The sequence below is a fragment of the Xenopus laevis genome, chromosome 4L, assembly GCF_017654675.1.
Source record: "Xenopus laevis strain J_2021 chromosome 4L, Xenopus_laevis_v10.1, whole genome shotgun sequence".
Taxonomy (NCBI): Eukaryota; Metazoa; Chordata; class Amphibia; order Anura; family Pipidae; genus Xenopus; species Xenopus laevis.
This window is the reverse complement of record NC_054377.1, coordinates 123,134,661-123,153,063: the sequence shown is the minus strand read 5'-3', so window position 1 is coordinate 123,153,063 and position 18,403 is coordinate 123,134,661. Positions and strand designations below refer to the sequence as shown.

General features: G+C 39.6%; 1 protein-coding gene across 1 annotated transcript in view; it reads right to left on the bottom strand.

The window, feature by feature from the left end:
- Positions 1-18,403, bottom strand: part of atp2b4.L (ATPase, Ca++ transporting, plasma membrane 4 L homeolog) — a gene marked incomplete at its 5' end in the record, with an annotated part of 179,901 nt that overhangs the window by 14,914 nt on the left and 146,584 nt on the right. Inside the window, 10 exon segments of the mRNA NM_001093551.1 lie at positions 426-639; positions 5,556-5,747; positions 6,909-7,015; positions 7,393-7,480; positions 8,030-8,209; positions 9,145-9,379; positions 9,841-10,082; positions 13,603-13,845; positions 14,753-14,967; positions 17,312-17,476. Coding sequence (NP_001087020.1) covers positions 426-639; positions 5,556-5,747; positions 6,909-7,015; positions 7,393-7,480; positions 8,030-8,209; positions 9,145-9,379; positions 9,841-10,082; positions 13,603-13,845; positions 14,753-14,967; positions 17,312-17,476 — 1,881 coding nt within the window.

Below are 18,403 nucleotides of genomic sequence, written 5' to 3'. Positions count from 1 at the left end.
TTGTTGGAATCGTTCGATTCAAAGTTGTAGTCGAAGGTCAAAGTCGCCAATTCGATGGTCGAAGTAGCAAAAAAAAATCTAATCCTTCACTCGAGCTTAGTTAATGTGCCCCTTAGTCTAGTAAAAAAAAAATATTTAAACATTGAATAAACCCAATGGGAATGGTTTGCCTCCAATAAGGATAAATAATATCATAGTTAGGATCAAGTACAAGGTACTGTTTTATTATTACAGAGAAAAAGTTAATCATTTTAAAAAGTTAGAATTATTTGATTAAAATGAAGAGTCTATGAGAGATGGTGTTCCCGTAATTCTGAGATTTTTGGATAATTGGTTTCCGGATAATGGTTAAGGTTATATTTAATATTACTTTACTACCATTAATGCTCCTATGTGATAACAAGGTCTCTTTTTCATATACATACCAGCAAACAGCAGGGTGAATATAAGCGTAAGCTGGTATACTGCATGGCCCAGGATATTTTTCATCATGGTCCGAGAAATTAGGGGCTTGTTCCTTCCATAAGGTTTCCGTAGGAGAAGAGACTCTGTGGGGGGTTCTGTTGCCAGAGCAAGAGAAGCAAATGTGTCCATAATAAGGTTGACCCACAACATCTGCACGGCTTTCAGTGGAGAGTCCTGGGGAAAGAACGCAAATAACTGGCTGAGAATAGTGTTCAGGTTGGCATAATAAAATAACATCAATATGATTACTACCAGCAGAATATCATTTTATGCATGTTGTTGAGTTGTGGAATTACAACTTAAGTTTCTACCTGTAGATGGCAGCCAAACACCTCTCATAGAAGTACCACAGTAAACCATGATTTTTGGATTTATTTTACTTTTGGTTGACATACTGCAAATGCTACTCTATGTACTACTTGTGATTTAGAATTTTATAGATATATATTTTTTTTATATATTTTCGTAATTTTTACAAGTTAAAGCAGTGGTTGCCAAACTGCAGTACTGGATGCCCAGCTTGTCTTGGAGCACTGGCACAGGGGGTTCAGGACACTTATGGTGTAAGGAAGAATGCATATTTGCTTTCCTAAGTCCACCTGAAAGCCCAACTTGAAGGGTGAGGTTTATGGTAAACACTTATTTGCTGTTCTAGACACTCTTGGAACTATGACTGATACAAGTGGCGTAATTAGATATTACGGGGCCCCACAGCAAATCATTCCATTTGGGGACCCCGCAGTCACAGGGGGGCCCTGGGAACAGGGGGGCCGGACTGTGGGGTCTGCTTCCTCTATAGCTTATAAGAAACCCCTCTTCTCCCTAGCCACTCTCTTATGCGAGGAAGGGAATGCAAGTCGGGCGGGGTGTAAGCAGAGCAGTGGCGATGTGGGTGGAGTTGGGGGTCATGGGCAGAGTTAGGGCAGGAATTGGGCGGGAGGATGGGGATTGGAGTATGCTGGGCCCCTCTGAAGGTTTTTCTGCAGGTGTGGCCTGGCGCACTTTTTTTTACCCCACTGTATTTTATCTATATATATTAAAATTAATTAATTAGGGCCTTACCGGGCCTTCTACACTACTGGGCCCCCTCTACACCCCTGGGCCCCCCTACAACTGTAGGGTCTGCTTCTTCTGTAGTTACTCCCATGGCTGTTATATCAATGTTAACCTATATCTGTAACCTTGGTATGAGCTATGGGGGCCCAGAAAAAAGTTTTTACCTCTAAGGGGGTTTACACCAAAAAAAAAGTCTGATAAAAGTCAAAACAAGTGCACGGGACTGGTGTGCTTCAAAATCTGACATTTTTTTCTACTAATTATTTTAAAAACTGTTGTTTACAGACATTGGCATAAGTAAGATTACAGGGACACTATCCTGGCTAACTAAACAGCCTTGTAATTGGGCTTTGTCCTTGGTCTCTTTAAATTAGCCCTGCAATCTCTTCTTTTAGCCAGTAATGGGTATCACTTTAATTCCTCTCCTCTGCTGAAAATGCTGAGCGCTGCACATAATATAATATGATTAATGAGCTATTGCGCAACCATAGGCTGTGATCATCTGGGAATATTAAATATATCTTACTGTTGGTGGCTGTTACAGACTTGATATTACTTTGCCTTATTGTTTTAGGTCGATATGATGATTCAGGGCATTAGTCAAGGTGATTTCTACCGTATTTTTCTCTCTTTTAATTGCCTTTGCAGCTAAAGGATTACTGAAGAAGTTTTTTTCATATACACCTGTTTATATAGTTTTCCTTTGGAAGGGATGGGCTGGATTTATTGAAGAGGCTATGAAGAGGGTCTTCAGGTAAACTGATTTAAACCTGCTAGCATCTAGAATGTATAGATTCTCTTTCCTTTTCAAGTCACATTTCTCTTTCCTTTTCAAATCACATCCCACATATAGACTCTGACAACAATACTGTGCTCCCAGCTGAAAAATGATAAAGCAAGAGCAGGTGCAATGGTGGCACAGTGGAACCAACTGCTAGGGCACTGCACGTATATTGCACCAGGAGATGGCCAGGTGTGTGTGTTCCCTCTACAGCTTTCAAGACCCATGTGGTTGTGGAATGGCACTTGTCATCCATACAGATATATTAAATGAGGTCAACAAAAAAAGTTTACCAGTGGGACTTGTGACCTAATACACAGCTAATGATGTTTTGGAAGGAAGGCAGTTAGGAGATGTGCCAAATTAGCAGGAATATCAAAACACAAGTGATACAGGAGAAGTTTATACCTTCTGCAGTGGAGTCCATACTCCGTGCACATGAGCCCACTTTCCCATGTTATAATACTATAATTATGTATCATTTCCCAACAGGAATGTGCAAAATAGTTTTTTAAAGGAACATTGATGCTATGCATCATTTATTGAAACCTGCCACTTTTCGTTTACTTCCTGTATTATAAATTGTCCAGTTAGCAAATGCCTCTAGACATAGCATTGGTTCCGTTTAAGAAATTTATATGTAAGGCAAACACTAGGTGGTGCCACATGACTGCACAAATAAAACAGTAACTTGCCTATTATTGCTGTGTATGTATATATATATATATATATATATATATATATATATATATATATATATATATATATATATATATATATATATATATATATATATATATATATATAGACAAATACAAGATTCCTCTGCACTCAACCCATTATCAATATATTTAAGACAGAGACATTTTGTGCATACTGCTACTGAAAAATGCCTTACCCTTTAAACAACAAACCCTTTGTTTAAAGGGTAAGGCATTTTTCAGTAGCAGTATGCACAAAATGTCTCTGTCTTAAATATATTGATAATGGGTTGAGTGCAGAGGAATCTTGTATTTGTCTATATGTATTTTGTGGTCACACCCTCATTGCACCCCCGCCTAATGATTTTAAAAACTAGTGGTGAGCACAACTTTCCCTTGTTTGTTATATATATATATATGGGTGTCCGCACTCTTTTCTCTTAGTTTGCTGAGGTGCACGATCAAATATTATATTATATATGATGAAGGGATCAGCACACTCATTTGTAGATGAATCAAAACGTGCTTTTATTTAACACAGCATTGTGTCCAACGTTTTGGTCCCACCTGGGGACCTTTATCAAGGATATGAAGAATATGTTTTAATCTTGACACTTGATTTTTTCTATCAGATATTGTCACGTGATATGGGTTTTTTTAAACACCCAATGGGGTGTGAATATATTTATAAACTAACACACTTGTAGGCAGGTGATACTTGTTACTCATTTTACGTGTTTTACATACTGATGTGCTGATTGGATAATGTGACTATTTAGTAATTTGTCTCACTTCCTGTTTTTCATCCTGACGACGACTCTATGAGAGCCGAAACGCGTTGATGCACCATGCATGAATAAATACACTTTGAATCACACCTGATGGGCAATGCCGTGAGTGCTTTCTTTGAACTTTTTATATATATATTTTGGCAAAGCAGACTAGGTATTAAGCCATTCCCTATTAGGGCAGAACTCTACGGGGCAATATTGTGCGATGCATCGCGCTGAGACAAAACACAGGCGATTAGTCGAAGGCACCGAATATAATGGAAGTGATCGAAACATCTCATGTACAAACTACACACAACACAACTGTTGGGTGAAGATGCAGCATGCAGCGTTCACATCCGACAGTCGTGTTGGATACATGTAGTTTGTACATGAGATGTTTCGATCACTTCCATTATATTCGGTGCCTCGTGCTGGTCGTCTGCATTTCCTCTCAGCAAGACGTATCACAACATTGTCCGGTGGAGTTCTGCCCTAAGTGTACTTATGATCTGGTATTAAGGTGATGTATGCATAATGAATGTGCTTATATATGGCAGAGCGTGTGAATAATTATGTCTTCCAAATTGAACTGAACCATAATTGCATCAACAGTATAATACAATTATTAGCAAGTTAGGTGACTTACTTTGGCTTACTTAAAGCCACACGCTTTTCTAATGGATATACATACAATATGCCTGCAAAATGATGTGCATTTAAAAACTATTCACAAAGGTCCTTGAGCCTATTCTACAACACTAAAAGTTAACCGAAAGGTGCTATGCAGGCCGAGACTGGGATTCAAAATATATCTCAAGCACACAGCCCTGTAAGTAGTGACTGTCTATAACTCTATGGCAGGGGTCCCCAACCTTTTCTACTCATGAGCCACATTCATGTGTAAAATAATGTTGGAGAGCAACATAAGCATGCAAAAAGTTCCTGGGACTTCCAAATAAGGGTTGTGTTTGGGTATTGGTAGCTCATATGTGGGCTTAAAGCCAACAGGAGACTCTGTTTGGCAGTACACGTGGTTTTTATGCAACCAAAACTTGCCTTTAAATCAGGAAGTCAAAAATAAGCACCTGCTTGGAGGCCACTGGGAGCAACATCCAAGGGGTCGGAGAGAAACATGTTGCTCACAAGCCACTGTTTGGGGATCACTGCTCTATGGCATCTTATAGCAGTCCCTCTAGCATTTGCCAGAATTCACAGATGTCAGTTTGGATCTGGCTCTATAGCAGGCAGTAAGGATCTGATGCAAAGTGCAGAGTGCAGCCGCACTCATATAAATATGCTCTTCCAATAAGCACTATGGGGTGCTCTTTTGCACTTCCTTAGCGCCCTTGCACCTGCATCCAGTATCTAAGTAAATTACCCTTACTATGTTTGCAGTACTGTGAGCATTCTCAAGTCCAATTTGCACACACTTTATTTATGCTAATTTGTGTCTGTACAGGTAAACTGTATGTAACTGTGGTATATGCTGTTATATGGGTGCCTGTTTTAACTATGCAGTTCTGTGTCTCCATCCCCCCCAATGCTGAATTATAGCCACACATGTCTGCTCTTATAGTGCATTATAACCATGCATGTCTGCTCTTATAGAGCATTACAACCACGCATGTCTGCTGTTACAGCACATTAAAGTAATTGTTAGCTCTTCTTAACTGCTGCATTGCAACTTTTTGTGTCTGTGAGTGGTAGGAAGCTTAGTTTGCCACTGCAGAATCAATATTATTCAGCTTATACATATCCATTTTGAAAATGTGTCGGTACCTGTGTGATGCAAGCCCCAGTAAATGCTACGATGACAGCCACCACATTCACCGTTAACTGGAACTGCAGGAACTTGGAGATGCTGTCGTACACGTTGCGGCCCCACATTACGGCTTTCACAATGCTGGAGAAGTTATCATCTGTGAGAATAATGTCAGAAGCTTCTTTTGCAACATCTGTGCCTGCGATTCCCTGAATAGAAGAAAGACAGCTCGAATAGCATTACAGTAAGTACTGTGCTGAGATCTCTTAAATGCACCAAATTAGCCAAAACCTTATATTATCCTGGGGTCTAACAAGCAGACTCTTCAGCTGCTGGAGGAAGGTCTGGGAATATTAATTTTACCTTTTGGGAATCCTTTAAGGAGAACTAAAGCCTTAAAATGAATGTTGCTAAAAATACCAAATTTCTATACTGAACTTATTGCACCAGCCTAAAGTTTCAGCTTGTCAATAGCAGCGATGATCCAGGACTTCAAACTTGTCACAGGGGGTCACCATCTTGGAAAGTGTCTGTGACACTCACATGCTCAGTGGGATCTGAGCAGCTGTTGAGAAGCAGAAACTGAGGTTGGTCTGTAATATAAGCTGATGCTACAGGGCTGATTATTAAATGCTCATGCTAGTTGCACTGGTTTCTGTGCTGCCATGTAGTAATTATCTGTATTAATTACTAATCAGCCTTATATTGTGACATTTCTATTCTATGTGTACTGTATATTGTGAGTGGGCCCCTAAGCTCAGTAAGTGACAGCAGCACAGAACATGTGCAGTGAATCAGCAGAAAAGAAGATGGAGAGCTACTGGGGCATCTTTGGAGACACAGATCTTTACTGCTAAAGGGCTGTGGTTGCCTTGGGCTGGTACAGAAACTCAAAAATAATGTACAACATTTCTAGCTACTTCTTTAGTTAAGATTTAGTTTTCCTTTAAAAGATTTGGGGCAACTGTTTCTAAGCTATTATTATAATAATGATGGTAAAGGGAAGAGTCTGTTTTGGTGGAAAGTGACATTGAGTAAGCACATTAAGTTATGAAGGACTCAGAAAGATGGAAGTGTATTATACAGCTGGGAAACAGCTTTGGGGATCCTCAGGCAGGGGCAGAGACAAGCCTTTTGTACCAGTCCACAGTCAGTTCTCAACACTACGTAGCAACTTGCAATGCACTTTTTCCTTTTTGAACTGTGGAAAGGCATCATATTCCCCTGCAGAAAAGGATTTCTGGAAATTGATTTGGGTATTATATGTAACAATCTAAAGCTGCACACAAAGAGCTGCACATTAGGTGATACCAACACATTGGCACGTTATACAAACATGATGTGCTATGCTGGGAATATCAGTGCCATACCATGGCAAATCCCACATCTGCTTTCTTCAGAGCTGGTCCGTCATTTGTTCCATCTCCAGTCACCGCAACCACTTGCCTCTGTTCCACCTGGGTGCTGTCTATGATTCCTACAGACACAAAAAGAGATTTCACCTCATTTAGAAGCTTTGCTACATGATGTTTTGGGGCCTATTTTGGCTTTAGTGCTAATTGACAAATGCCCTGTCTCAGAATCTCCAGAAGTGATATCATTCCAAGGAGCAATTCACAGTCGTGTTGGAAATGTCCTAAAATTGTGTGTAAAAATGTCAGATGAAATTCTGTCGTTTTTCTGTTTCTACCGACACTTTTGTCCAGCCAAGAGCTAAAACTATTGGGCGTTGTATAGCAGCTCCCAGCGTTCAGATGATCACAAGTGTCACAAGAGCATTTTGTAACTGCAGCCTATGGATTGGTCAACCATTTTGCTTTGATTTGTTCTAGCTTTAGCTTTAGGGATAAGTACCTTTCACCAGTGTATGTTTGTCAGTAGGCGAGGAGCGGGCCAGAACCCGGAGCTTGGGCCAAATCTTATCAATCCGTTCTTGTTCGATCTGGAAATAATTATGAAAATCATGAACAGAGAAACCATTACAGCTCTTGTTTTAGTAATAATATGTTTCATAATCTGTTTCAATGTTAATAAACAATAGAATCCACGCTGGAGAAAACAATGCTGTTTTTGTAACAAAATGCCCCTGGTGAGTTGTGCAAGTTGCCATGTTTTTTACCCACAATGCAGAGTATTTGCAGCCTTAAGCCCAATGCTATTAAAATGAGTGCAGTTGGCATGTGCATATCACAATGCTGAGAATTTTCTATGATAATTTCCAGCATATCATAATTTCCAGCATTCAGCATGAAAATGAGATTCTTTAGTCAGGCCACTGTTGGAACCCTCAAAGGCAGAGGTAGTTCCAGAGTTCCTCTTCATCATTAGGAGCACGGAATGTGACTCTCAAGAGGAGGAGGGTAGAAACATTAGCACAATCATGACTATATTGAAGTGCAAGTACCTTTATGAATGGCACTGTGTGACTGCAAATTTTGCGAGATTGCAACTGCAATGAACTGCACTTATATCTGGCACGCAGGAAACTCACCTCTCCCTTCTCATTGTGTATCCTCCGGTTAAATTCCTTTCCATCAATGCAGAGAAAATCCTCTCCAGGATGGATAATACCGCACTTAATGGCAATGGCACGGGCAGTATTAATGTTATCCCCAGTCACCATGCGGACCGTGATGCCAGCCCGCTGGCATTTTCTTATGGCCTCTGGTACCTGTGCACAACAAAGCAATTATCTAGCTGACCTTAAAGGAGAAGGAAAGCTATGGAGGCATTTTATTGCCAATAGATTAGCTGCAATAGTGCAAGCTAGAATGCTATATTTATTCTGTAGAATGTTTTACCATACCTGAGTAAAAAGCTCTAGAAACTCTCTGTTTGTTTAGGATAGGAGCTGCAGTATTAACATGGTGTGACATCACTTCCTGCCTGAGTCTCTCCCTGCTCTGGGCTCAGATTACAGTAGAAAAGGGAGGGGAGTGGGGAAGAGGAGCAAACTGAGCATGCTCTTGCCCAGGGCAATGAGGTTTAAGCTGAAGGCAGGAAGTCTGATACAGAAGCCCATGAGTACACAATAGAAGGAAAGAAATGCTGTGTTTCTTTTGACAGGGGACTCAGAGCAGCACTACTTTGGGGGTTTACTGGTATATTTAGATGGACCTTTCTGATAAGGCTTACTTAGTTTTAACCTTTCCTTCTCCTTTAATGCTAATAGCAAGGATTGCATTTTCTTATCATGAATATATCTCTATTCTTGTATGCCATTTGCTCCACAAAGCTTGCAATTTTTGTGTGCTCTGAAGCCAACAGTTTTTTATGAAAATGAAATTATAATAGAGATATTTCTCTGCATGTATTTTTTACTAATAGTTATTAGGAGCATAATATCAGCAGAGACAAGTGGGCCTTACCAGAAACAGACTTTCTATCAGGGTTTTACTGGCCCACTGGGATACTGGGAAAAACCCCATTGAGCCCTGCTCCTGCCCACACACAACTTTAATAAGGTGGCAGTCAGGTGGTGGGCCCTTGGTACCTCAGACAGATGCAGCGTTCTAGCCCCACAAGCAGACTGGACAATTAAACTTCAGACTTTTCATTACGTTTTAGAAATACTTTTAAATAGGATGAATAAGATGCATATCTTACCTCTGGTCTGACTGGATCCTCAATACCAACAACAGCAAGGCATGTCAGATCAGTGACAATGTCATTTTCATTGTCCCATTCAGGCTCTGGGCTCATGGGAAAGTCTCGGTAAGCGATACAGATGGTTCGAAGTCCGTCGCATGCCATGGGCTCTATCACGCTTTTTACCATCTCATCCCGGTCTCTAGGCCTAAAAATCCGTGGTTCGCCCACCTCATTTAAAATTCTAGAGCATCTGAAAATATAAGGCGTTAAGGTGGTATAAGGTGGTATAAGGCGATGCAGCTCTCTGTGATACACTAGGGCAGTGTTTGTCAAATTGTTTTAGTTCAAGACCCCCCTTAAATGTCCAACCTTTGGTCAGGGCCCCTCTTAGCTCATAAAAAGGGTACAGATATAGAAAAATATCAGTTTTTCAGTTATTCGGCAATAGCTCCAAGGGTAAAAGTGCATAGTCACCCTTAATCTCACCCTAACTGACCTTCAAGCTGGCTTTTTGTTGAACCTAGTAGAGCAAATGGCCATTGACCCCAAACTGGCCTTCAGGCTCACCCCCCAACCACTCCAGGTGGGACAGAGACGTAATTTGGAGACCATTGCACAACAGCATGTTAATGAGCGTTTAAGGGTTGTGGTACACTGTAGTAACTGCACTGCTGGAGAATGCTTGACTGAATAAAAATGAAGGTGACTTACTTTTTTAGGATGATCTCAGAAGCACCTTTGCTGTACATTCGGAAGCTGCCATCATCTAGTTTAACAACAGTGCTCATGGATTTTCTGACGGAGTTGAAGGTGTACACTTTGTAAAGTTTCTCCTCTGGAATCTTATTCCTTACTACTTGGTAATCTCTCTTCAAGTCCAAGACAAACCCCAACAAACCACACTCTGTTTTGTTTCCCACTTGCCGTGGAAGCCCCCCATCTTTCTCTGCAGGCTACGAAGGAAAACACAGCAAAAACATTTTAGAAGTCAGTATACCTTCTTTATTGTCTTCAAAACCAGCTTTAGCATCAATTTTATCCAAGAAACTCATAAACAGGCCTACTAAACTAACATATGATTGATCAGGTAATTGTAGTCATTTATCACACATGTGAATCACCAAACCATTACAAAATTATTTGGGCATATGCAGTGACCCTCAACCTATGATTAAGTGCTACATACATCGTAATAATAATTTTTGATACCATTTCTGGTAATGTGGGGCTTCAAGCCAAGTCATGGAACAACCATCCCAAAGTATTGATGTATCGGATATTGTAGTGGATGACAATTTACTCTTCTATGCTACAGAAAATGAGACTAATCATCACAATATGTATTTTTGCTAATTAAATTTCAAGATCAGATGGTTGCACAACAATTAAACCCATTAATTTCAGCAAAACAAATTCTGTTCTGCTGAGGCTAGCATGACGAAAGTAGACTCCCTGAGGAGAAGCTCAGTAGAACTGGACTGTCCTCAACGTGCTGCTGGGAACAAATACTACAGAGTGGGTTCCCCTGTGTAATATAGGCAAAAGTAATATATCTATTCCATTCTGGCCAGATAAAACAGTATATGTAGGATAATAGGAAAAGAAAAGAAGTATTCAAGGCAAAATACTCTGGGGCATCAATTAAAAGCCACAAGACTTCTGTACGACCTGCTTATCAGGCTGAACTGTAGAATAAACAGATGATTTCAAAGGAAAAAAGTTGGACCTAAACAAATTAAAACAGATAAGCAAATAATTCAGAAAGTGAAGAATGAGGTGAATCTTTACAAAAGCAATGAGACAAAGAGAAAGCTGACTTATTATATTATATGTTATTTTGTTTTCCTTTACGCACCAGTGACAAGCTACAACTCACTCTTATTACCCTTCCTCTTCACTCCCTGTGTAAGCGGCCATATACTAAAAATCAATAAAAACAATCTTTTAAAGAAAAGAAACCATTTGGAAGCCAACTGGAAGGGTCCAGTGCTCTGTTTGGTGGCCTCTTGTTTTTAAAGGAATCTGCTTGTGTGGACTGACCCTAATGCTCTCTAATGCTAAAAATGTATTGTTATTGCGACTTTTTATTACTCATCTTTCTATTTAGGTCTCTACTAATCATATTCTATTCTCTTAGTCAAATCAATGCATGGTTGCTAGGGTAATTTGGACCCTAGCAACCAGATTGCTGAAATTTTAAGATGTAGAGCTTCTGAATAAAAGAGCTAAATAACTCAAAAACACCAGTTATTAAAAAATAAAAACCAGTTGCAAATTGTCTCAGAATATCACTTTGTACATCGTGCTCAAAGGTGAACCACCCCTTTAATTTCAATCAGCTCTAGTTGGCTGTGTAAACTGCATGAGACAAGGCCACGTAGTCCCTGCAGGAAGCCCTAGATGGGATAAGTAAATGAGTAAATATGATGTGGAAAGTGACAGATTACTGGCACCAGTTCATATTGCAGTAAAGCCAGGCTGCATTGCTGGCACGGATTCTGCAGATACGGCCTGGAGCAAGACCAAATGCACCTCACTCCTCAATATGACCTTTTGTGTAGTTCATCTGAAAGCATAACACTGGGCTTTGGTGACACCATTCTGCTGCATTTGGTCCGATCTCCTTATCCAGGAATAGATGAGCAGTCAGTTGCACGTTGTACTGACTCTTGGATTCCCTTTTTTTTAATTATTTATTAAAGAAGCTTCTACTCTGCAGAGCCATGAATTATAGAGGGCCAGTCAGTGCTAGGTGCTATCGTTCAGAGGACATTAGCAGGGCCCTTGCTTTCCTCTTCCGCACCTAAAGCTTTTTGAATTAAAAATGTAGCATTTTGACATTCCCGATTTTTACTGCATTCTGAAAGAAATCCCCATTGGAATTTGCATTTTTGACTACGCTGTTATAACCAGTGGCCATAAACTGATTCATGGCAGAAATAAATGGAAATGTAATTACGTTTGATGTCCAGCTAATTATAGTATAGTGGAAAATATATTAATCTATGTGGTTTCCTATAATGCTCAGTTAAATACATGGCTGAAGCAATAATACAGCAAAATGCAAAACAGGCAAAGTTTGCTCTAGTTCTGTAGAAGCGGCCATACACATTCCGATAAAAGCTGCCGTCAAATCATGTTGTCAGCATATTGGCCCATGTATGGGGCTTTTTAGGGGGCCCCCGACCAATAGCTGTCTGAAAATTGGGCCGATGTTGATTGGGCAGGATTAAAAATCTCCTTTGGGGTGAGGAACACTTTGGCTCATTGATGTGGTCCTTGCCCCGACAGCCTGCTTGTACTGTATTATCGATTGTCCCAAGGGCTAATCAGCCTGATATCATCTACCTCAAGTTGGGCATATCGGTAAAAGATCATCCAGGAAAAGGGCTTGGTGGGCTTGTTTAAAAGAGCCATTTTGTGTAAAAAATAAAAACGTGCCAGTGCGTTATAATCATTTAAAGATAGAAGAATTGTACTTAAAAAAGTAGTGTTTCAGGCTGATTTATTGAATATTTTCTGCAAAAACCTTAATAATTCATCCCTTCTCTTCCACATCCTGCTCTCTGAATTCCCTACTGTGGAACCGACGGCACTCATCTCACTGCACTGTAGGACAGGTACCAATCAGCAGCTAGCAGGACCTGTTAGGGAACTGAAGCCTGTCTGTGCTTGTGTGACTGCAGGGCTGTGATTGGCTGTCCCCTTCCTACTGTGCTACTGGCAGGGACCATTAGGACACGCCCACCCCTCATTTGAAACTCAGACAGGGACCAGAGAACATCTATAGGGAGCTCCAATAAAGGGGCCATTTTTAAAGATAATGTTAATTTTTAGCACCATGTAAAAACAACACCATATATTACTTATAACTGCCTACAAAATTAGGGTTTTTCATTTATCCTCTATGTCTCCTTTAATAGCAGTTTGTGTTCCTCACTAGCAGACTAGTATTGGGATAGATACTAACATGTTCACCATGCAGTTTCACTCCTAAGTCAATGGAAAGGGGAGTCTACTTCTGGCAGTGATGGACATGTATGTAAAATATGTAAGTTATAACTGGAATTCTTAAACTTCATTAAAATGTTTTAGGCTATATTATATCCATGGCAGGAATATATCTCGGAACTGATTTTCTTTAGCCTATTTATTAAATGCCCAGCCACTAGAACATGTCATGGATGTACAAGAATTATACATAGATTAATCCTAAAACTTACAGGCACATGTGCACTAGGAGAACAGTGAGAACAATACCGTCACTCAGTCTACAATAACAAAAATGTACCAAAGGCCATAAGAGGACAGTGCCCCAAATAACAATATGAGACAGTATGTGGGCCTGCAGCAATCACATATTTGTTTAATGCTAATTGTACACTTTGATGGTGACAACATCAAGTTTTGTTAAATCTATCACATCCAACTTAGATTTGGAACTGTTTCATTATTTTCAGTTATGTTGCTTACCAAGACTTTGGAGGTATATGCACTGTTGATGGCGATGGCGTGAACTAACACATCCAACGTTTTAGCTGGAAGGCCATCAGGATCTGGAATCTCTTTGTAGTGGGCATCTCCCACAAATGCTTGTACAACTGTCATCCGGTTGGTGGTCAACGTGCCGGTCTTGTCCGAGCAGATTGCCGTTGCATTCCCCATGGTTTCACAAGCATCTAAATGTCTCACTAAATTATTATCTTTCATCATTTTCTGTAATGGGAGCAAGTATATGATTAATACGCTGCCAGAGAGTCCGCTGCTTTTTGATTAGAGCACTTCTCTGCGTAGAACATAACAGGCCTTGCTTGATAAAATGCAGAGTGACGTACAGTTTAGATTAGAGCAACGCTTAGTGTTTAAATTAAGGAGTGAAATAAATTAAGGCTATTTCCACTTGAAGGACAAATATTATGATAATCAAATCAGAAAATCAGTATCTAAATATATATATATATATATATATATATATATATATATATATATATATTTTATAATTTTTTTTGTATTTTTTTTACCATTACTACTGACATCTATTGTGTTCTGGTGGAACCAATTATCCTTTCTACATTAGGGGCACTATTTGAAGTTTCAAGAGCTGCAGTTTTCAGACAAAGGAGGGTCAGCTGGTGTGTACCCTATGTATGTGAGCAGCAACTTGACATAGACCACTATGATGAGCGAGCTTTGAACTTCAAGCTCCTGAACCAACCAGAAGGGATTTGTAGGGAAAAAATCAACCTTTCCCCCCAATGGGCCACTGGTTCTAAGAAATACTGGGGTATATTTATCAAAGAGTGAAGTTAATAGTGAAGTTCCGAAACTAGAGTGAAATTTCGCCACTCTACATTCATTTCTATGGGATTTTTATAGGCGTATTTATCAAAGGGTGAACTTTCACCCATTGATTAATACGCCTTTCAAAATCCTTAGAAATGAATTGAGAGCTGCGGAATTTCACTCTAGTGGCGGAACTTCACTCTTTGATAAATTAACCCCACTGTTTTAACGATTCCCCATCCTGATTTAAGAGAATATGAAGGACATTACAGGAACAGAATTTAATTAAAAGGAGAAACCTGCAATGAAGAGATGGAGATTGCAAACTAATGCTACTTACTTTAACAGAGTAGGCCAGAGAAATAGTGACAGCCAGAGGAAGTCCCTCAGGAACGGCTACCACTAATACAGTCACGCCAATGATGAAAAATTTAACAAAGTACTGGATGTAGATCGGAGTGCATTCTGGAAGCCACTGCCTTTTGTTCACAACAAACGTATCAATGGCGAAGTACAGTACCAAGATAATGACAGTAATGGCAGACATAACCAAACCTACAAGATTGAAAACAAATGTTTATAAATAACACTGCTCCAAATGCATACATTTTTATGTGTTTAGTTATGGAAAAAAAATGAGCAATGCTTACAGTACAGAAATAGAAAAGCCAGAAGGGAAAGAAGAAATGAGAAAAAAGAGTTCATCCAATAGAGATGGCATTAAATCGCACAAAGATATGAGGTGGACACATTGGATCGTTTATAGTTATCCCAAGGCTTTCCAATTAATCACCTAACAACAGAGACACTTAACTCATGGATTTTGCAGTGTGGTTTTGGAGAATAGCAAAGGCAATGGAGACAGCCAGTTTGATGCAATGAAACAACAGGCAGTACCAGTAACAAATATTTTATGTGGAAGAGAAAACCCTGAACATAAAAGTGCTTACTGTCTTTCAGGAGCTACACATTTACTGAGAAGTACATAAACAGCATTGCCTTGTCTTGGATTTTTCCACATTTGTTGTATTACAACCAAAATTGATTTCATTGGGATAATCAACATTGTTTTTAATATTATTACCTAAAACTGAAGGTCTTTGGCTTCAAAGCCCCCCAATGAGCTGTGGTGTAAACAATTGCTTTCAGAAGTTGCATAATTAGTTGACTGTGTTATATGATATTAAATAAAATTGTTTCTGCAAGGCCCCAGAGTTTATTAGAGAACATATCTATACACACAGCATCAAGAAGACCAAGAAGCTATCAACACAAGTCCAATACACCAATCAGAGTTGGGTTACAAAAATATATCACAAATCTGAATGCTCCCTATTGCACCATTACATACATATGTGGCGCTAGAAGAGGCCATCCGCCTAATCTGAGCATTATATAGAGATGCAACCGCTCCTGTAAAACCAATATTGTGAATGACTTTCAGGTCTGGAGGAGCAAGGTCACCTCTTAATTACTGAGTTCTGTTTTTGTGTATCTGACATACTGTTTACCATATGGTTGGAACTGTTGTTCTGTTAATAAAAATGAAAAAAGAAAGAGAAGCAACCAAAAGGCCAATAGTGATTATGAAGAAGGTGGACAGATTCACAGCTGAAATAGGAGAAAATTTCCACTGGACAACAATATCCCAGATTTTCCACAAAGCTGGGTTTTATGGAAGATGGTCAAAAAGAAATCCATAGTTGGAATAAAATCCTGTTTGGAATCTGCCAAAATGCATATGTGAGACATAGCAAACATGTAACAACGGGGTCTCTGGTCTCATGTGACCAAAACTGAACTTTTTGGTCTTAGCACAAAGTGCTTTGTGCCTCAAAAGGCCAACAGTATTCATCGCCCTTTTCCACACTGCAGCAAGGTGATGGTAGCATCAATTTTTTGTGGGGATAAATACAGGGAAATTCTATATAAAAAAAACTGTTACAGTCTGCAAGAGTCTGAAGTTTGGGGCAGAATTTCCTCTTCTATCAGGACAATGGAATTCCAAACCTCAATCCTCTTTAAAAATCACTGTTCTCCAAAAGTCCCCATCCAACCTGACAAAGCTTCAGCAAATATGCCAAGAAGAATGGACAACAAATTGCTGGATCCAGAGCTAAACTGGAATTGCAGCCCAAAGTGATATTGACTCATGGGGGTAAATACTTGTGCAAGCAACAAAAATGCCTGACTTTTTGTTCAACTATTGTGTCACAATAAAATATTCTGCACCAAAGTGTTATTTACCGTAGGTGCTTAAATCCACTGGTAAAAATGCTCATTCAATTTTGGTTGTAATGCAACAAAAAGTGGCACGTTAATTTAAATAATATATGGCTTAGTATATAATATTGTGTTGATTATTAGGGTTCAATATGGAATTCTAAGCAATTTCAAGCAGTTTACTTTTGGTGGGGCAGGGCACAAAGTGCAATCCTTCCCCACTGTATCCATCAGGTCCTTACACTCCAGAATGGATGATATAGCACTGACTGCATTTGGCAGACAGAAAAATTAGGGAGCTCCGATGGGCATAGGGTGTAAAGGAACCGTGACCCTATCATCTTACCTATGACAGGCCATAAGGACAGGGGTGCCTTGCACAGTGCAGCCATAACCCCAACACAAACGCTTGTTGAATAAGAATTAAATACATCCCTCCGTGCTCTTGCACTTGCATCTGGGACATCTGTACTATTAACTACAACTCCTAGCATTCTTCAACATATAATTAAGGATGGATAAAAGTATGCTGTGGGGTCCCAAGGTCTGATAATAATTGAGTGGTAAGGAAGAGAATGGCTTGATAAAAACAAGGTGTCCATTTTGAACTGCTATGCCCTATGATAGGTGCCAATCACAAGTGGATCTCTACAAAAAGCAAATTCCTCTGACATACCAGCTTTCCCGATCTGTACCGCGAGTTTGGTCAGCTTGCCCTGCAGCACAGACTTCTCCTTCTTGTGGGGATTAGATTTCTTTTTGTCCTTGTCATCTCCATCACCTCCTTCAGCACTTTTCAAGGGCTGCATTTCCATTGCGGCTGCACCGTCCTGCTGTTTGGCTGCCAAAGCAAATGGAGAATGTTAACGGAGTGCTTTCAACTTGGCTGTTAACTGTGATAATTTGGCATACATGATGATATTTTGTGATCAGTTTCTGAAACCCAGTGCTGCCAATCTTATATTTTTATAGAATCTTATTTTCTATAGAAAATTCCTATGGTTTATAAGGACGAAGCCCCTCAGAACCTGGTTCTTGTGTGGCAACCTGTAGTTTGTTTTTGCTTTTTTGCTGGTCAGGGCCCTCTTATTTATATTACATAAAACTATCCAACGTCTAAACCTTCAGCTATTGCTGGACTAAAACTATCATCAATACTGTGTGAATGAAACTTCAGTCACAACTCTACTGGCAGTGAAACAATAAACAAAAAGGGGAACAACAAAGACAATGCAACACTACATAAATAACATAGAGTGCTGTCATTTGTTAAATGTATGATCTGAGAATGTAATTGCATAATTAGCTAGAGATAATACTAAATACTGTAGCTCCTTGCTTATATTACAGTGCCCATCATTAACGTGTATGAGAATGTATGGGACTCCAACACTGCACAATGAAAAGGCTGTATATAGATGAAATAGTATTTGTAGATAAAATATTCCTTTGCATCAGCATCATTTTTATCATAGTTTTCTTCTGATAGAGCTGGAGCACTTATCTGTGCCACGGGTCCTGCAGTTAGAATGGCTTGGCTAAAGCGAATGAAGCACAGAGCTCTGTCTCTATTAGAGTGGGCTCTACACATATAACCACACTTACAAATGGTGGACTAGATCTGGGGTTCATATACATTAACCATATTAAGTAAAGAATTTGATATTGGCACTTTCAGAAATATACACCACTGTACAAAGTAATGCAATTATATCAGCTGTATTAATGAAAAGAGGGAGAAGGATCATAAACAAGGGAAAGAATGCCA